Source organism: Pomacea canaliculata, linkage group LG2 (assembly GCF_003073045.1).
Source record: "Pomacea canaliculata isolate SZHN2017 linkage group LG2, ASM307304v1, whole genome shotgun sequence".
In the NCBI taxonomy this organism is placed as follows: domain Eukaryota; kingdom Metazoa; phylum Mollusca; class Gastropoda; order Architaenioglossa; family Ampullariidae; genus Pomacea; species Pomacea canaliculata.
Window position 1 is genome coordinate 3229243 of NC_037591.1, and position 20483 is coordinate 3249725.

Below are 20483 nucleotides of genomic sequence, written 5' to 3' on the forward strand. Positions count from 1 at the left end.
TAGATTATTTCTACTCAAAATACTGTCGTAACTGAACCATTTAGCTTTTGCTAACTTGCTATTGCTGGTAATCAGTGTTGCGTGTACTTGCATATGCAAAACTACTACAGGGCTGTAAGCTGCAAGGCCATGCCTCTGAACAATTGAAAGAATTATGCAGGTTATCTGTCAACATCCAGGTCTATATGTGTGCATCAAAGACCTGTTTTGCCTTTTGTCTTTAACTTTTGCTCCAAATATTTAGCGAATTGTGCATCACAAGATAGTCTGAGACATAAATTACAATTTCATTGCCAGAGTGCAGCACACTCAAACACGGGCAAACAGTTGACATGTACTAGTCTTTACAAATTACTAGCCATTGCCTGGGTTGATTTTTGCCACAAACTCTTCCAGCTGTTATTTTATTACCCCTTTTAATCAGTCACTTCATTTGAGTTATGCATGTTCATGCCCTGCATCAATGTAGCTAAGTAGTGAAGCACACAGTACAGTCCTGACTTCATGATATTGGAGTGAAGGGGAGATAAATAGTGTTACCAAAGGTGCTCTCACTTCCTGATCCATCTCACTTTCACTTAGATTTGCCTTCGAATTATGATATCCATGCTTGTTCGATGTAACAGATGTATGGTGCAGTGTTTTTTTAATAGCACTATTTCATCTGGAGCCAGCAGTAACATCTTAGAATGCAGATAATAGACAAAAATAAAAATACTCTGGTGCTACAGAGGCCTATCAAACATAGGGCAGAACATTCTCCAAATCAAAGCAAATACTCCTACCAAAATTGGTAGTGTGGATAAGATCTAAGATTTCACACCGCCACATAATTAGCTTACAAAATGACACAAACTTTCTTTTTTTTATTTCATGTAAATATCACGTAAAAACTATACCACTGGAAAAATATGCATCTTTATAATTCTCAGTTTTACATGTGTCCCAACACAGATGCACATGCACATACACACACATAAGCATTTCTGCTCCAACTCTAAATCATTTAAGTGCCACTTAAATATGACTGATATCTAATTTTTGGAGGCAATAACATTTTATGTAACAAAAGACACAATAAGAAATAAATCTGTCCCACTGTCCTGGATTTGAATCACACAGTACAGAAATGCATCAGGGAGATGTTTCATCACTCTCAGCTGCACCCTGATCTGCAAAGGAAGTGACTTCCCCTTGGGTAGAAGCTTCAATATCTGTTTTCATTCGTTTTTTTGCTCGTGTGTCTGCAAGCACTTGTTCTATAGTCCTCCGGTCTCGTTTATTGTCAGCTGACACTGCAAAAAAACATTTAATGCAAACAATGTTTAAACTTCATTTGCCCATGCTTTTCTTCTTGCAAACATATCTCCTTACAATGATGCCACCTCTAGCCCTATCCTCTTTCACTCTTCTAAACTCATACATTCATATTTGTGTATTAAGAACAAAACCCATACCCAACGATGCAATTAAATGTAAGTTAAGTACTGATTATTTCCTAAAACAATTACTGTGTGATTCCTTTTTGTCTCACACATTTGACAACACAATTTATTCATGGTCAGTACTACTATGACAAAAACAAAATATTGACATTTTACAGTATAAACTTCATTCATCCAGTCCACATGCTGATACCACAAGCACATTTCGGAACTTTCAGGAGTACATGCTTCTATTTGTCCAAAAATAAGCAGTTATTCAAGTGAACTCCTTAACGTCACTATGGAATACCAAAGAAAACAGTAAATGTAGTAAAACTTTCACTGTCAAATGGTTTGTCGCAAGAGAAAGGAGTCTTTTGAGTCTGCTGGTTGCCATGTGACTATACACAGCATCTATACCCATATTCAAATGTTTCCCTTCCTTGCTGCAAAGATCACATTTACATTAGGCTTTGTTCTTCTTCACTATTTCAAGCTACAGCCAAAAAGATACATACTTTTTATCTGTAAACCACAGCTCATTAAAGTAAGTCTGATACTGTGAGACACTGTGAGAGGATGACAATGCTAGTGCACATTGCGACAGTTGAATCAGCAGGGAAAGTTATTCTGAAGCCATGCGTCAATTTCCGACTCATACAGAAAAATGAACAAGCACATTCAATCTAAAATAATTTTTTTTTAAATGCTTCAAAAATTTAGCATGATTTTCAGCAAATATTTTTGACTTTCCATGACTTGTCCCTGACTTATAATGAATTTCTTTAAACACTGACTTTTCCGGAGACTGAAAATCATTTTTCGAAATATACTGATTTTTGAAGTTTTCCCTGATCAATATGGACCCTATTTATTCCTAAGATCTTATAACCATATACACACATAAGACAACAAATACACATCCTCAGCTGTAAAGAAAAAGGTGAACTACCACTAAAACCTTGAATTAACCACGTCCGAGTTCTGTCAGATTTTAAAAAATAACTCGCTTTTGTTCAGTCCTGGTTCTTGAAAGACAGCTCTGTCAAAATTACTAACTAAAAATTTTAAATGCTGATAAAAAAGCTTTTTATACAAATAAAATGTCAAATGAATTAATGAGTCTGCACTATCATCAATTCAAAGACAAAGAAAAAGAAAAAAAAAATAATAATAAACTGAGTGAAACACATAAGAGAACAGCTCAAACACAAATAGCATACCAAATCCATAACTTCTGTTTGCAACAGTTTCCTTAGCATCATCTTTTGTCACAACATCATCACCAATAAGGTGACGGTATTTATCTCGATAGTTGCCGACAGGAGTGACATCTTTATGCTTTGAGGAACCTGCTGCTGCTGCTAAGATCTGCTCTTGCTGCTTTAGGCAAAAACCAAATGACATTTATCAATTGATAACAAGTAAGTTTTTTTCAAAAAGATCAGCATCAAAAATAAAATAGCTGTTTAAATGAAGATTAAATGGGTTACCACAAAGTAAAGGGTTCACTATACTGAAATATACCACCAAGTAACTTATAGACACAGGCAGGCGTATGCTATTGCACCCACACCCACCTAACTTCTTTATTCAACCAAAGATAGTAAATACTACAAGAGGGGTTTTTTCGGGACTTTCTGTTGTGTCAGTGAAGACTAAGGGAAGATAATTGCATACAAGTGATGAAGAAATTTTCCTTGTAATCATCTAGTAAATCGCAGGGTTAAACAAATTTTTTAAATAAATAATTCAAATAATAATATTAAAAGATAAATTCTCTTAATAAGTAGGCCTGTGGTCTGTTGTTTGCTCATGTTTATGAAAAACAATATACAAGAAAGACATCAAAAGATAACATATCATCATGATGTTACCCATATTACTGAACTGCAATTTACTAGATGATGACAAACTTACTTCATCCCTTGTGGTGATTACCTCCCCTGAATTGAAGTACTATTGAGGCTTCCAAGGAGACTTCACATTATGACCCATCTTGTAGTATTCACTATTTCTGATTCAACACACTTAGGTTGTTTCATACACTCCTTAAAATCACAGACCTTTTGTTTTGCAATTTCTTTTGCTTTTTCTGGATCCCAGTCTTCCCCTCTTCTGTAGGCCAAAAGCTCTTCATCTGTGGGAGCAAACTCCTGTTGGAAAGACAGGTGAATGTGGTATATAACACATATATCAGAACACTTAACATGTTACAGATGATCTCAGACTAGTGTAAAAAAAACTATTTAACAGCAAAAATAAGAGGAAAAACAAGAGACCCTAAAGACATAAAAAAAGAAATCTCAAGAACGGAAGCATACAAAATATTCAAAAGAGAGTAAAATAGGTGAAAGAGAAACACTGAATGCCTCAAATGGCAAGTAAAATGCTGAAGTTTTCACAGACAGGTAAATATCAGTCAAAACATCTAAAGCAAAGCACACAGTTAACAATGTAAACAACGGCATAAAGGCGACATAGTAATGAGCATAACAGTGGAAGGATGATGGAGAACTGAAAGGCAGAAGAACTAGTTACACAAGACATTTCTAATATTAGTTGGCTTGGAGGCTGGATGTGAAAGCTTTGAATAGATCAGTCACAGTTTGAAAGGAAAACAGCAAAGACTTCCAAACAATGTGGCTGGAGAAGAAGGCCAAATTTTTTTCATCTCTGTGACACAGAGAAGTCAAAACAGCAACCCAAAAAGACTTCTTCGGGTGATAGGTCACCAGTAGTTGTGACAGGTATACTAGGGAATAGCCAGAAAGACACAGGTAGCATTATTCAGAAATGTGGCACAGAAATAATCACCTTTTTCCACAGCATCACATATCTATCTTCCTCTTCATGACCAAATGAAAAGGATGTCAGCCCAGCAACATCAGCAACCTCATGTCTACAGGAGTAAAAACAATATGAACATAGATTAAGGAGGTTAGTACAAAAGAAAATAATCAGTTTTTATTTTATTTTGAAAATAATCTTTCGAAGTCTTTTGATTTGTATGTCGATGACTGAACTGATCTTAGGTTATGTCTATAAATGTTAACATTCTAATAAGTCATTGTGGCTTATTTCCTTTCATGGAGCATTTGTTATTGTGGTTTTATTCAAAGAGATCAACCTAATATCTTCCTGACCTGTCACAGTATTTGTTAGATCTTGTTAAGAAGAATAGAGTTCTCAACAGTTAAAATTTTTTCCTGGTAAAGCATAAAATCTTATACAGTTGACAACACTATATATGTTAAACCCAAACAGTAATCAAATCTGTTAAGCATACACAATTGCTCTGTAGACTTTGTCCATAGTTTCAAACTTATACTTCTGCTGATTGCCATCCTTCACAAACTCATGGATTTTCTTCTGGATCTGAAAAAAATAAAACAAATGTTGCATACAGACTTAAGATACACATAAAACATTTAGTGGATGTATCTTTGTAGCAACTGACAAATGAGTCAAAAAAAAAGGAATCAAATGTGATGGATTATTAGGAGTCACTATACACCAACCTGTCTACAATATTCTAAATCAATCTTAATTTAAACCTATTTCAGAACAGTTATGTGCGTCATTGTTTTGCCCTTGTGTCATCTCTTGCAAATAATCTCGATAGCACACTTGCTAGCAGCCTTAAAGTAACTACAGTGTATGCCACAGAAGCTAATCTTGTGTGTATGTTCTTCACGATTATGCACTATTTACTTCTGACGGCGTTGCTAAACCAGAGATATGTTTATATATATATAAGCATGACTAAACTTACCTTTACGCGGAATTCTGCAAGTTTCTTTTTCTCTTCCTCCTGTTGTTTTTCGAGAAGCTTCTTCTGAGCTAGAAAAAAATTATATAAATGATTAACTTTAATAATACACTTCTCAACCAGCTGTACATTTATTTGCTTCACTAATGCTTCCCTGTGTGTTTTGTTCGTATTCTTATAAACCTCACCCTATATTAGAGTCTGCCGATACATTCAGTCTCCTGCCATCACAAAAATACAGATTCTTATCTTTTATAACAATTTACGTGTCAGTGTTTCTGTAAATTAAATTACACACCTCGCGCCTTTTTGCGCTCTTCGTCTCCTAGGCTAGGGGGTTTCTCCATAGATCCCAAGATCGAGCCAAGTAAGTCAGCCATGCTTTGTGGTCAATGTCAAGACGGTGTTGTTTGTGAGCTTTACCCCCAGATCATTAGTCCACTCAAGATTTTGGATTTTAGCATACTTATACGTTATGCAAAGTGATCACTTGTGAAAATCAAGATTGTGGAATCGTATAGTTTACGATCATGAAATAGCTATAAGTATTAAGCCCCCGGGCACATTTCCAACATGTGCAGTTTTGTTTTAATGCAGGGATTCCCAACGATTTTGTTGTCCCTAGCATCAATCCTTTCGAATAACCTGAAAAAAATTATGTCAAAGATTTTAAATATTTTCTTTGTGCAAATAAATTTATTCTTTGGAAATCACTACTATATTTTAAATTTGAGTTTTAATACTTAATATTTGTTTCAGGCTTAAACTGCGAGACTGCCAATAGCTCGTCAAGGGCATCAAAATGGTAGTAATGAGTCTCATGCGCCCGGCCCTTGGCCAGGGCTTAAGGACTATTTCACTTCGATGTGGTATTGTTGCATGCAGAGTCCAACAAAAGTCACCACCACTATCTCTGGGTTTGTATGAGCATTCCTTTCTGATGTGTTACAAAGTTTCTACGATGAGTTAGACTGTTATAGATTCCTACCTGACTTCGTCCTGTAGCGGAGAGGGGTCGGGGGTACATGACTGAAAAGGTAGTCTATTACATTCATAATAACATGACCTTACTTCCCATAGAGTGAACACCAGTATGAACGGGAGATACGATCGGTAACGTAGCCTGTTGCAAGCTGTTGACAAATTCATTCCGTCTCGATGCTATCATGAAAGTATCCACTTGTCGAGCACACAACCTTTAAGTTTGATTTGGATTAGTACAATTACTTGAATCGATTCTTTTTTATATTTAACCCACGATGAGTAAATTATATGATAATGTTGTTTCGTCGCTTCACTGTGCTCTTGATAAATGTTTGTTTACATTGTTTGGGTTGTTCTTTTGTTTAGCTCGGCAGATGGGAAGTCACAACCGAATGCAAGTGGTGCCTTCACGGTTTGAATGGGAACGCTGGAAGAATGATGTGGTATGTATGTTTTCTAGTGTTTATTTTTCTGTACTATTACTTTAAAGTATTTCTTCAACTATTAATCCTGTTTCTATTTTTTAAATCTCTCTGGTACAAAAAATAGACTGATGAAGATATTCTGTCTTAAAGTTACATGCTAAATCCTAAGTCTCAACTTGCTATCTTGCCAACTCTGCCTCATGCCACACTTTGTGAGGTATCTGGTCATTTCACCCCACAGCCTGAGTCAAATTGTCCCAGCTATGTCTATTTGTCCCAGGTAAGACCATTTTGTCCCAATGTGATATAGCCTTAGTTGGCGGCTTAGCATAAAACAGAACCAACCAACCAGCCCCCAAATTGACACCTAGTCATAGACCACATACCCTCTGTATTGTCATCAATGCCTTTCGACCAATGTTTGGAGAGAAGGTGACAAAATAACAAGTTGAGACTGTGAATGCAGTAAAAGTGTACAGATTTTTTTTTTAAATTGTGCTCTAATTTTCCAGTTATACTGGGAGGAAAGTGGGGTATAATGTAAACTTAAGCATAAATTTATTTTTAAAAATTGAATTACTGCTTCAGGTTTTATATTAAAAGGCAAGGGGCATATACAGTATTATAATTTATTGGTTTTTCAAAAATGAAAAACATTCAGTGCCACAGTTTCAGTGTCACAAAAGGATTGTAATGGAATGTTTGAAGAAATGCAAATTTAAATTGTCATTACTACTTTAGAGCAAAGTATAAATAGGTTTCTGCAGAGTTTTGAAAAGTGTACCATTTATAAATGAGTGATGAAATAATTGATTTTTATAGCAACAATTTTGAAATTTTTCATGAACCTAAATTTGTACAGAAGTCTTCATAAAAATTGTTGATATATTATCAGGTGATAGTATCAGCCTTTTCTGTCAGTGATTCATTTAAGATTTAAGATGGTTGTTTGCTAATCTTTTTTAAGAGTACCTTATAATTCATCACAGCACTTTTACGTGTTTCTTGGTTTGGTACCAATGGGGCTTCTTATCACCTACTGCAATCTGTTCATTGGTAAGTTTTGTCATATAGTTTATAAGAAAGTAACATATCATTTTTTTGTGATTGTGCAATAATAATATCCCTCCCCCCCCCCTCACAGTGCCATAATTCTAAATTTTGTATTTTTGTTGTTTATGCTTTTGGAAAGTTTTTGTAGTGGGTTTCTGTATTTTTTGTTTGGAGAGGGAGGGGATGGCGTAGTAATTGTGGACCTTTGGATGCAGAAGTGTGTTTTACAAATACAGTCTTTATAATTATAGGTCAAGCAGAATTAGCAGATATCCCTGAGGACTATGAACCTATGCCATGGGAGTACCACAAGGTCAGATATGGTGGAACTTTAAGGCGATGCTCAAGATTTTTTTAATAACTTGCTACAGCTTATAATTGTTACCTTCAAAAGCCTTAGATCAGGGATGCACAACCTACGGCCCGCGGGCCATATCCGGCCCGCGAAACTTCTGCCCACAGTGCAGGAAATCGGCATGTTAGTAATAAAAGAAGACCTTAAAAAAAATGAAAAAAAAAAGGAAGAAGAAGTATTTATCCCCACTTAGGGGCGTTTCCCAATCTTTTTTTCGATGGACGAACATTTCGATTCAGTGCTCCGACTTGGTGTCTCTACGATGAGGCCGGACATTCAGAAGTTGGTTTCAGGAAAACAACTTCAAATATCCCACTAATTACTATATAATTAATGGTAAGTACAACTTGTTTCTAATAAAAAATAGTATCTGCTCTATTTTTTTTTTTTTTTCCTTTTTGTATTTTTGCGGTGAAGTGGCCTGCGACACGGTTGTCCGAAATGGATATGGCCCGCAGGCCGAAAAAGGTTGGGCATCACTGCCTTAGATAATTACACTTCTGCTGTTGCCAGATATGTGTGTTCATTGACAGCATCAGAATAGTGCTGGTGACTGTTTCATTGTTTTGTATGTAGTCTCCTCATAACTTTGTCTCTCTGCAAAGGACTGTGCATGCGCACATGAATGCATTTATGTTTAACTGTTTCTAGTACTTTTCCTCTGTGACAGAGTTTGTTGGTTTTAAAAAAAGAGATGTGGCACAATCAGAAGGATCTTAATCTGCTTCTGTCACACACACACACAGTGTGATGATTGGTGTAGATTTAGGACACAGAGTATGACAATTATTATACAGTGTTTTCTTTCATTACCTTAGGGCCCCATTCAGCGTTTCTTTGTCAAGTACATCTATGAGTATCCAGAAAAGCAGTATGAAAGGACCTTGCATCTTCTCTGGGAAGAAGGTGAAAAGCGGAAAATGAGGTAGAGTCATCCTTCTACAATGTAATTAAATGTGAAAGAAAGTTTCTAATTGCTTCTACAAAAAGTTCATGTTAGAATGTACTTGTAAACCCATATGTGAAATTTCTCTTCAATATTTGTGCTGCTACAGAGGAAGTAATATGGCGTGACATTTGGGGAACAGATCATCCAACACGTTGAATACTACTATATTGAATACTAGTAGAATCACTAGATACGTAAATTCGAAAGTGCAGGTTAGTCTTCATGAATCTTGTGCAGATTTTATTGCTTTCATCTTCTGCTATGAGAGTCTTGATGCTAATGTGAATAAAAAAAAAATATCTTCATACATTTTTAGTTGCAGGTGTAAATTTACATACATATTTTACATCACACAAGTGCTTGCCATTGGCGTTAACTTTATATTAATGATATTAACAAATATTAAAGACACTCATTCTTTACAGTGGAAGGTTTTAACTTCCACGAGTACATAGCTGCAAGAAAGTAGTCAAGCTGTTGGTGTTAGTAACCAAAAAATAAATAAAAGCATGGAACGTACACACATAGTGTGAGCAGAGAGGAGAGTGAAGGAATTAGATTGATCTGAGTGCCTCTTTACAGGTACACTTCTAAGATATAAATGCCATGTACATTAAGTCTTAACAGTCAAACCTGAAACTTTATTGAACAAAGCACACTCATACACATACATTGCTGGTGGTAAATTAGCACATCTATGTTTCACCATCAGCCACTTTTACATGCAGAACCTGTTAGCTCTTCTTCATTTAACTTAACAGATTCCAATATGATTGATCTGCAATAATAACTGTAATGTTAATGAAAGTGTAAAATTTTTTGTCTTATCAGAATACTTGACAAAAAAGTGAGAGCATTAATGCATGATCGTCAAGATTACAAGGGCTGGTATTATACTCCAGTGGACAAAGCACGTATTGATTATGCCAAGAAGGCCCAAGAAGAGTGGGATGAAGTGAAAGGAACAAGCTAGAGTTATAGCTCAAACGGTGGACTGTGAACTTTCAGTGTCTTTTTGTCATGTCTGCCTGTAACTGTGTACAGATTATGCCTTGAAGATTAAAATTTACTGAAATGTGTCTGTTGATTTCTCTCTGAGTGGAAGTGGCTTACCATGCAGTAGGAGAAGCATCCAAAATCTGACATTTGCATCCTTCCCCTTCTCTCTCACACACACACAAAATCATACACACAAAGGCTGCTGTGGATTAGTTTACTCTGAAATATGAAAACTGCATTCAAAACAGCAATTTTTTTCTGTAAAAAACATACAGGATAAGTGTTGTACGCTAAACTCTTCAAAGCAGAACATGAACCACTGCAGGTTAGACACGAGACCAACCTCAAAAACGAATCAGAACATGCCTTCCCTTTAAAGGTCCCTATAATTATTCCACAAAAATATGTACAGGGGCAACTGTGTTGTAATATTGCATGAGTCCAAACAAGCACAAGTATTCTAGTAAATGTGGTCTTACCAACATCTCAAACCTTTGCAAGGAAAGCAAACCCATGCAGAAGTCTACCCTACATTTATGCTATCATTTTGACTGGTGCTACAATTTACAAAATGAAAAAAAAAGGGTTCATTTAAGTTCTTACATTCCTGCTGACACAAGTTCAAAATTTACTATGGTTCTTTTTCAGAATTTCCATACTCTTATGGATAATACACCCTCTATGTTGCCACCATTGCCTTTTGCATTGACAGATGGTGGTGAGATTAACTAGTTAGGACAGTGTATATATATATATGTAAAACTTTGTGAAATGTTTGCCAAGCATAAATTCTCTTGAAAACTGCCTAAATTTTGTCTTGTATATTCTTCTTCACCATAAAAATGTTACAATGTGATGAGAAGGTGGCCAAAACCCTTATAAATCTACTGATGTTATTTTGTTCAATGATCTCTAAACCTGATTAAAGGCAGTTAATTGCTTCCCACTTTTCTTTATCCATTGGTCATTACTCTTACCCTTCCATTGTTTTTTGTCTGTTTGCCTGTTATAACTCTGACACAAAGACAAATAAAAAAGGACAGCAACAAATGTCTGTAACCATAAACTATGAGTTAAAAAGCCCAAATATCCAAGACTGGTGATATGAGCCAGAGGTCAACCAAATTTGTACATAACTGGTAACTTTATCAAAGTCTCTGTAACATGAGTAAATTTTGTAGTTCGCTGGATGCTTTATACAAATGACTATATTACAACAAGTGTATGAACACACAAATGCCTAGTCAGCAAGTAGGAAAACTTCCATTTTGTTAATATTCCACAGGCCAATAGTCCATTTAGCAAACTATGTGAAAACATCCATTTTGTTAACTGTTGATTGAGCAAAGTAGGTAAAATGTCCAGCAAAATAATCATTCAACAAACCCAATACCACAACCAATGCAACCAGAAAAAATGATCCTTTACCTTTTTCTGGGAGGAAGGGGTGAATTGACCCTTCTAGACAAACCTGTTCTGCACAAATCGTGAGATGCTATAGCAGAAAATAAGATTGCTAAGAAGTACTAAAAAATTCACTCAACTTTGTTGGTTTCCACTGAGAGGTCTTCATCGTTGGTAAAGTATACCATTAGCTATCAGCTAGAGATTCCTTATGAAACGGCTAAATATATTGTAATGGTAATATACTCTAATTGTAATTACACAAATGAATAAGAAAAAATTGAGTAGTACTACATTCCAATGTGAGAAAAATATGATTGAATTGTCATTTAGTTGATACAAATTTGTATAATGTGCAATTTGAGGCATCCTCACACCAGGCAAATCAGATGTGCAGCAGTCAAAAGGGATTCACATAAATGAGTACTTGTAAATAGTTGGCATGAAACTGGGTTGGGAAAGGGCATTTTACACCAAGCCAGCAACTAATGTATGTGGCAAAGCAGCCAACCCTGTAAACAGATGCCACAACAAGCAGAGAAAGAACTGCGTGCCCAAGACGCCAATTCTCACTGTATCGGTGACAGGTGCTAACTGTTGTGCTTGCATACAACTGGAGAGTATTTAGAGATAAGAAGTTATCCGACATGTTTACCATGGTTATAAAATTGCTTTGACAACTGATATTGTCACAGATATTTACAAAAACTGAAACTTTGTCATCTTAAATCTATGACTAGAAATAGTTCGGATTTGTATTTTGTTCTACAGATTTTAAATTATACTTTGCAGCCATATTTTTCTCCTAAATAATTTGGCTGGAAGGAAAAATGTTTAATGCAGATTATAGCAACTGAGTAAACTGGAATGTCTCAGGTATACTGTAAGCATCAAGACATTATTACCAAAAAACACTGTTCAACTGTGTGCACTATAAGTATAAAAAAGCAATAACAAATGAACAGAGAAAAACTAGACATGAAAATCAAAAATTGTTAACCTAGTCAACACTGCCAGCATTAAAAATATGACAAATGCATATTTTTTCCAAATTGATTTTCAGAATATGCAAAAAAAAAAACCACACAACCTATTTTAGCTATTTCTGTCTGCATTCTATAATTGAGTACAGAGTGGCAAAAGTAAATGCGCAAAATTATGACACATTACTATATTCAGACAAAATGATAAAACCAGGATTATTCCTGCTACAGCTTACCTAGCACTTGAATGAATATACAGTGTAAGGCCATTAAGCTGCGGTGATTGGAGTCCAAACTGCTTAATCACAGCTCAAATATTTTTTATAATACATACAATAAATAATGAAAAAATATTGATCACAATCCTTTCTCTTAACTTTGTAGTATTGTAAGGTGTGAATCGGTTATAATGGCAGCCTCCACAATGCTGACACTCAGCATGGATAAAACAGATTAATATTTGAATTTCATTGTCAGTTATTTTATTGTTTGTTGATAAATAAAAAACTAATCTTCTATAAATACCTCTTTGCAATTATAAGCCAGCATTTAAATATTTAATCCGCAACAGTGATTAGCATGTCAATCACGGACATTCGAAATGCTAAAATGACAGCTGTCTCCTGCATTTGAGAGGCCATGTCCAGGTCTGTATGATCCATAGTGTAAAAAAATTGGAATCCAAGCATTTTGCGCGGCGCGAATTCATGGATTACTGGACCGTGGCTCAATGGCCCTACACTGTATGCCATTATATATATATATACAAGTTTTGTAATTAACTTTAGATGCATTTGTTGTTTTAGCATGTTTCCTATTTACGAATCTTTCACTGTTGCTGAAAAGTAATTTTAATGCTTTGGATGGTGTAATAACATCCTATTATCAGGCACCCAAAATATTAAATGCAATTAAAATCTTTTTACTTGGTTTTCTTCCTGAAAAATAAATGATTGCACAGATAAGGTGATCACAGGTTTGCTTTACTGAGGACTGAACATCTTACACCAAGATCATGTAGACCAGAAATTTTAAGTTTGTTTGGTAACTGACATACATCATTTATTATTACTGGTCTGCGCAGAGAGTGTGATCTGTCTTGGTCCTGGTGCTGCACATTACAAGTACCTAGTATTATTATTTTTTTTATGGAAACTTGATAAAAGCAACTGAAGATATGAAGAACCTTTTAATTTTAAAACCAGGCTTTTGCTATTATTTATTTATATTATTTTTATTGCAAATTTAAAAAATCACATTTATGTTTTCTCTATAAATATTTTTCATTTTATATAATCTGCAAGCAGATAAATGAAAAATACTATAGAAAATAATGTGAATGCTTCAATTTGTATATAATAATGTCATGACTTTGCTATTTACTGTTTGTTTTTTGATGTATGTAGAATATGTTTAAGTCACAGTAGGGAATGCACACAAGGCCTGTGACTGAGCTTTGCTTAAATAACATTGAACTAACGATAATTTATAATCTTGATGACAGATTTTATCTCTGAAAACATACAATTAAGAAAATGTTTTATATTTTGATAAAGATACTTCAAGGTCTGGAGGTGGATCCAGTTTTCTTTTTAAATCTCAAAGAAAAAGAAACCCTATTTGCATTTTCTACTCAGAAGAGTACCAATGATTAAGCCAAGATGCACAGGAAATAAAAGGGCACTTAGTGCATGTTAATGAGGAAAGAATGATTTATCTCTCTCAAGTAAGGGAAGGTTGCATGGAGCTTTCCTTTCTTTATACTTTCACAGGATGAAAGTTTCAAAGATCTTTATTTTAGCTGTTATGAAATACTAGTAGTCATGGTGGTATATGATCAAATGGTGATTGCGATCAATCATATTACAACATGAAAACATATAATGAATCCACATGGAATGCTCACAAGTGAGACCAACTGCAAATGTAAATGCAAATGTATGGTCTACATTGGCAACAGATTGTCATCTCGATCATCAGGATCGTCCAACTGGTCATCTCCTACACCTTTGTAAGGGGTTGACTTTCGTCCATTTTGCGAGCGACAGATAAAATCACAGCCATCCTAAATGTAATGCAACAAATGGGAAAAAGCATAAATGACAGAGACAATGGATTACATATTTTGTAGCTAGTGATTATAAACTATTGGCCTACTTTGCTCTAATGTAAGAATCTAAAATTATATAGAATTTTTAAAAATACATTGCAAACCCTATGAAATGGTTAAAATGCAGCCACAAATTTAAAGAATAGAGCAAAGTGATGTCAGACTACACATAACGTACTGTAAATCATTTATTAGAATAAGCAAATTGCAAAAAAGAATAGTGATATTTTGTAGGACTTAGTTATTTGTAGGTTTGTGAAAATCTTTGTGGGAACAATCAGATATACTACCAATGATGTGTGATACGATTCAAGTCAAAGGGTATGACCATCTAAACCAGTGGTTCTTCACCTTGTTTGAGGTACCGAACCCTCAAGTTTCATATGCACATTCACCGAACCCTTCTTTAGTGTCATCACGAATTGCGGGTGTGTCTTGACCTCCGTGACAGAAGCTCCGTTGAACCCCTGAGACCAACTCACCGAACCCCCAGAGTTCGATCGAACCCCGGTTAAGAACCACTGATCTAAACTATTACAGTTAAAGAGATTACACTCACTGCTTGCAAATTGCCAAAATCTTTCCAGAATTCATAGTTTGGAATCTGCTCTATGCCTTTTGCTCCAAGAACAAAACGTTGGTAAAGTGCTCCAGCTATAAGATACACAGCTGCCACACAGGAAAACCTGCAAGAGTTTCCAACAAATTATTAATGGAGGATGTCTCACAATAATCAGATCACTTTTACAGTTTTAGGTATGTATTTTCCAGAATTATTGCAAAACTACTCACACAATAAGTACAATAGATCCAACGCTGAGTGATTTGTTCTGTGTTTCAACTTCACAAACTTCTGGATGGGCTAGTTCAAATAAATAGTAGCATCCTTCAGTCCGATTCTTGCTTTCTTCTATTATTTCCAATGGATTTGCATTCTTGAACAATAAAAATGTTGAAAAAATGTCAAAATCTGTAGTTTAAAATAAGTGGAGGGGGAAAGGGGCAGATTGGTGTTTTATGCCAAGCCAGCAACTATGGCTATATCATGACAAGGCATCCAACCCTGTAAACAGATGCTACATACAGAGAAAGAACAGCATGCCCTAGACTAGTTGAACCCAGGACAGCCAACCTTCACTGTATTGGTGACAGGTGCTAGCTGTTGTGCCACTGGGCTGCCCTGCAGTTTAAAATAAGCAAGGATAAAGAAAGCACATGATTAATAAGAATGGAGACAAACAAACAGGTCAGTAAAGATTACCAAAAATATGAAGATGCAAGTAACAAATAAGCATGGAAACATCATTGTCTTGAAAGGAGATTCATACGCCAACTTATTAACAAAATGGGAATTTATAAAAATTCTAATAACACTATATCAACTGTTTCTGATAATACTGGTTCATGTTAAATGTTTCTGTGGTTTTTAACTAACCACTTTGAAAGAACATAGCTCTGCTAAGATTCAAGACTTTTCTTCAAAATAAATGCTCATCTCATTCTACTTTTGGGGCTCAAAAATTGCATAAAATATATAAACCAATTAACCTGTCACTTTCAAAACAAAAAATAATAATAATGCATGACTGTAAAATAAGTATGAGAGTGTAAAACAAGCCCAACCAATTCAACCCACTCAAAAAATATTTAACATCAAAGTTTCATATGATGGTCACTTCTTGGATAAAACAGTATATTCAAATGACTGGATCTAATGTTCTCAAGGATGACACTTGCATGGACTGGTTCTTTCCTCCAGACTAAATTTTACATACCCAATATCTTTGTTAAAACTAACAAATATTATAGATTTTAATATTATTTCTTAAGTTTTAAGCAAAATTATTTATTTATCACCATTGTAAATGAATTTGTTATAGCAATAATATAATGCATTCTGTATTTTCAACATTTTAAGCAACTAGATATGAAACAAATGATTCTTACTTAACCTACATGTATGTTTTTATAGCTGGAGTTGGATAGGTAGGCATCTAATAAATATACAGAAAGGCATATTTATAGTTTAAAAAAAAACTTACATCTGTTGCCTCTGGGTCACAGGTGATTAAAATAACAGCTTTCCGCTTTTCGTTATTACAGTGGCTGTTATATTTTTCTCCTTCCAGGTATTCAAGGTAGACCCAGTTTTCTGCATACATTCATATCCAAGAATAATATAACATTCACATTTATGCTCTCCTTCTCTCACACACACATGCACACTCTTGGTCTAGCTAACCCAAAAGACAAAAAAGGAGTGTTATGAATTCCAACTGAAAACAATATATTAGGTCAAATATCTGAAAAATACAGTGATTTAGTGCTTTGAATTTACATGTTCTAATCAAAATATCAAGTTTTCATGTCTTACTAATGAAAGCCTCTCAAAAGCAAAAATATAATAATAAAATTAATATGTAGGGGTAAAGATCATTGCCTTGTAAAGCCTATAATATGAACATTTATTCTCAAAGTAAACATCAGCAGCTACACAAACTGTTTAGAAGGTATAAGCAGCATATAAGGGGAAATAACACCAGAATTACAGAAAAATGTTTACATACTTCCTGCTTTGATGTCAGTTTGGTTGTATTGCCCGATTTTCACTGGCTTAGAATCTGATAAAGGATTGCGGTGTTCATCTAACTTCTGCTGCCACACAGCTACAGTACTGCCAGCATCAGGTGGATTTTCCATTCCACTAGTACAAATGCCCACGCTGTACAAGTACTCATCATCTTTCACACTATACCTGTGTCATAAAGAACATGAAATCTATGACAGTAGCAATCAACACAAAGTGCAACATAAATTTAATTTTATTTATTAATTTAATTCTATCAACAATGAATATTAAAGGGAAGCTCTCTTTTTTTTTTTTACCATAGTAAGTGCATGGAATGTATGGAATATATACACAAGCAATGTGTTATCTGAGTGTCCCCCATAAAGTGTTTATAAGGTAGTTAGAGAGATTAAGTATAGTGGAGAGTGATGTTCTTTATATGAAACTTTTAATATGCAGTATGGCATCTTAAAAAGACTTGCAAGCATATGCAGTGGTTGATGATGAAAAACATGAGTTTAACTAGTCAGAATGAGTTTGTGATCAGGTGGACTTATTGCAGAATGCACTATGCCTACTCAAAACAACAGAAAAGGCATTCACTGATAAAACAAATTTAGGTTTATTAAATGTTAAATGCTCAGTACCCCACGCCTCTCCATAGATTCCAAACTTTATGTTGGGCCTCGACAAGCATTAGCTAAATGCTCAATACCCATGCCTCTATAAGCATTAGCTAAATGAACGTAAACAAAGACATGAAAAGGAAAGGGCCAGAAGAGAAACATTTCTATGGATTCTCTGATATTATAGTGATTTACTTTAAAACATTTCACAGAGTTATTTGTCTACCAAAAAAAAAAAAAAAAAAATGAATAGGATTTTTTTCTGGTATTCTAAAAAAATAGATCTTGCTAAAACTTTAAAAGCCCTACTCTCTCTATATATCAGTGTGAATTGATAAAACAAAAGGCAAATTAGGTAAATCAATATAAAAATAATGAAGTTTGCTTAATACAAAAATTATATGTGGAAGAGAAAGGCAGCTCTGCATATGTCATATAGATATATCTGAACTGTAATCTTAATATATAATTATAAATAATGTTGTTAGTGTCTTTGCACTTATTTTACTTTATAGATGATTAGTAGCAAAATTGTTTTCATAACTATCTGTAACCTATATCAGGTATATTTCATTATATACAATATTTTATTGTTTGTTTCCCAGCTATTCTTTATGTCTTCTATTACTTGTCTGTATAGTTGTCTTTTCTTCTGTCTTTCATATTCTGTCACTGTCTCCCACCAAGAGCATGCTTCTTTGTGAGCATGATCATAATTATACAAATCACACATTTATTATTGTTATTTATTTTAATCATTTAAACCACTATAAACTCTTGAAGGTAAAATGCTACATATTTTGAAAGCTTATTTTCTCAAAGCATTTTAAACATCAACATTTTTAAAGTATAGAAGATGGTATGTTTAGCAAAACAAATTGGAATTTTTGTAGTTGAAGAATTTTTTCATGCATCAACATTTTGGGCAGAAAGAATAAAATGTCTTTACTTTTTGTTGAATTCATTGCACAAGCTTGTGGCAACAACAAACAAATAAACAAATAACTATAAAAGGTATAAAATAAAAATGGTGTAGCTGAATATTGAAACGCATGTGTAAAAATCTCAAAATATAATGTAAGCTTACTCTTCCTATCACCAGAACGACAACAAATGGCCTCAGGAGTTTTAGTTATTGTGCAGCAAAATAATGGAACTCTCTCCCTTTCCATATCCGCCCTCTACCTACTATTGAATTCTTTAAATGCACCCTTTCCATAAACATTGCTCCTAACAACCTTTCCCATAATGCTGGTCCTTTTTCACACCCTTCCTTTCGCAATATCATGTTACTTTCAGCTCTTGTTCTTGTTATTTGGTTCCTTTTGTGTTTTTTTGTATTTGATTTTATTCTTCATTAGTACTGTTGTTTATTCTTTTATAGTTCATGTTATTTGTTTTCCTGTCCCTCATACGCTGTCCATGTTTCGTTGTTGTTTTTAAGTGCTGAGCATAGGAGTGTGAGTATGTGCTTTACAAATGTTGCATTTATTATTATCATTATTATTATAAGCATAGAAACAAAAAAAGTATGTTGTATAACTTTGTCGTCTGCTTTACTCTAGCATGTCTTCACCACTGATTTGGTATGATGATATTCTCCAAAATCATAACAGAAGTTGTTTTATGATATCTGACAAGAAAAATAAATGTTGTGATGAAGGCTGAAATGTTTGGCATTCTTAAAGATTTCAATGGACAGTAACTACAAGATAAAACTCACATTGATGTTATGCAAAAAAATATCTAGAAAGGAAGTCATGCATATTTCTCATCCTGATATGATGGTCGTTCCAAGCACAGAAACATATTAACTTGGTTTTACCCCACAAACACTTCAAGTAATGATCATGTAATAAATTATCTTCTGTTAGTAAATGACTCAAAGTTTATCATGACAATGACCAATATGTGTATCTTGCGGTTAAGACAATTTAGCAAGAGAATCTGTTTGACAGTGATCTTTTAATTTACTGATAACTGCAGCTTTAGTCTTTTTTTAAAAAAAACTACTTCTGAAAAGAATTAACCAGCATTTTTAATAGGAAATGATGTTCATTTATATTCTGCAATAGGTATAGCTGGCAAAGCTTCTAATCAGAGATGTCTTGCGGCGTTTCTATGTATGAAAAATTCATATCAAACAATCAAACAATACTGCTGATTTTAACCTAATGGAGAGTAAATCAAGAACACTAAAATTGTAAAACTGAAAAATAAATGACAATACTTTATAGCAATCAGTTACAAATACTACAATCCCACCTAGAGATCAACAACATACAAGAGCCCTCACCCTGACGTTTACTTTTAAACGTTGCACTGGCGTCTGCATAAAACATATGACTGGGGCTCAATAATGGTTTTATAAATAAGTCATATTGATAGAGGGGGCCTTAGTATGTCGTACCTTCTACCAAAAAGAGGTTTCAGTTTTAGGTAAGCAGCGGTTTCCTTCGACTGCTTGTGAATCAAAGTGCACTCCGCCGCTGTGCCCGATTCCAACCAAAAAGCCATCAGTCCGACGACAACAAGATTGAGCGGAATCATGATTAGTGTGCTGAGTAACTTCAGTGCTGAATAAATAACGCAAGTATAGTATTTGGCATTGATGTTGTTTCCACCTCGCTCCTGTCAGTTCAACCCGGAAAAACATGTGACACCACGTTACCGGAACGGCAATACGTGCGCCGTGCCACGCCATTGGCTAACGTCGTGAACCTGCACAAGGTCGTCGTGAACCTGCACAAGGTCGTCGGGTCCCAAAGAGGGGCGGGTCTGTCACACGCTGTGGCTTTGATAAGATCCAAATAAATTGAGAAAAAAACTA

General features: G+C 34.7%; 3 protein-coding genes across 4 annotated transcripts; 1 reads left to right on the forward strand and 2 right to left on the reverse strand.

Annotated features, from left to right (window-relative positions):
* Window positions 1-851: 851 nt before the first annotated feature.
* Window positions 852-5802, reverse strand: LOC112556374 (sperm-associated antigen 7 homolog). 2 transcript variants are annotated; one of them, XM_025225323.1, is made up of 7 exons: window positions 5495-5802; window positions 5200-5267; window positions 4714-4802; window positions 4242-4326; window positions 3491-3580; window positions 2648-2804; window positions 852-1295 (listed from the first exon to the last, which is right to left on the reverse strand). In XM_025225323.1, the coding sequence occupies exons 1-7, from the start codon at window positions 5574-5576 to the stop codon at window positions 1135-1137; spliced, it is 732 nt and encodes a 243-aa protein (XP_025081108.1). In that variant the 5' UTR covers window positions 5577-5802; the 3' UTR covers window positions 852-1134. The 2 variants fall into 2 exon arrangements, with proteins under 2 accessions (XP_025081108.1, XP_025081107.1); XM_025225322.1 differs by having other exon boundaries at window positions 2648-2807; window positions 5495-5801.
* A 153-nt stretch (window positions 5803-5955) lies between these two features.
* LOC112556375 (NADH dehydrogenase [ubiquinone] 1 beta subcomplex subunit 5, mitochondrial-like) lies at window positions 5956-10041 on the forward strand. The gene is made up of 6 exons (XM_025225324.1): window positions 5956-6113; window positions 6547-6623; window positions 7595-7661; window positions 7910-7971; window positions 8832-8938; window positions 9794-10041. The coding sequence occupies exons 1-6, from the start codon at window positions 5999-6001 to the stop codon at window positions 9933-9935; spliced, it is 570 nt and encodes a 189-aa protein (XP_025081109.1). The 5' UTR covers window positions 5956-5998; the 3' UTR covers window positions 9936-10041.
* A 120-nt stretch (window positions 10042-10161) lies between these two features.
* LOC112556372 (cation-dependent mannose-6-phosphate receptor-like) lies at window positions 10162-20332 on the reverse strand. Its single transcript, XM_025225319.1, has 6 exons — window positions 20064-20332; window positions 17026-17213; window positions 16501-16610; window positions 15251-15393; window positions 15018-15144; window positions 10162-14413 (listed from the first exon to the last, which is right to left on the reverse strand). Exons 1-6 carry the CDS (start codon window positions 20201-20203, stop codon window positions 14294-14296), a joined length of 828 nt encoding a protein of 275 aa, XP_025081104.1. The 5' UTR covers window positions 20204-20332; the 3' UTR covers window positions 10162-14293.
* Window positions 20333-20483: the final 151 nt, after the last annotated feature.

Coding starts and splice junctions, on each gene's coding strand:
- LOC112556372 (XM_025225319.1), bottom strand. CDS start 20,203: ATGATTCCGCTCAATCTTGTTGTCGTCGGACTGATGGCTTTTTGGTTG. Junction 17,214..20,063: donor AAACCTCTTTTTGGTAGAAG/GTACGACATACT, acceptor TTTATGACACAG/GTATAGTGTGAAAGATGATG. Junction 16,611..17,025: donor AACTGACATCAAAGCAGGAA/GTATGTAAACAT, acceptor GAATGTATGCAG/AAAACTGGGTCTACCTTGAA.
- LOC112556375 (XM_025225324.1), top strand. CDS start 5,999: ATGGTAGTAATGAGTCTCATGCGCCCGGCCCTTGGCCAGGGCTTAAGG. Junction 6,114..6,546: donor GTCACCACCACTATCTCTGG/GTTTGTATGAGC, acceptor TCTTTTGTTTAG/CTCGGCAGATGGGAAGTCAC. Junction 7,662..7,909: donor CTACTGCAATCTGTTCATTG/GTAAGTTTTGTC, acceptor TTATAATTATAG/GTCAAGCAGAATTAGCAGAT.
- LOC112556374 (XM_025225322.1), bottom strand. CDS start 5,576: ATGGCTGACTTACTTGGCTCGATCTTGGGATCTATGGAGAAACCCCCT. Junction 4,803..5,199: donor TTGCAGAATTCCGCGTAAAG/GTAAGTTTAGTC, acceptor TATTTTTTTCAG/ATCCAGAAGAAAATCCATGA. Junction 4,327..4,713: donor AAAGTCTACAGAGCAATTGT/GTATGCTTAACA, acceptor TTACTCCTGTAG/ACATGAGGTTGCTGATGTTG.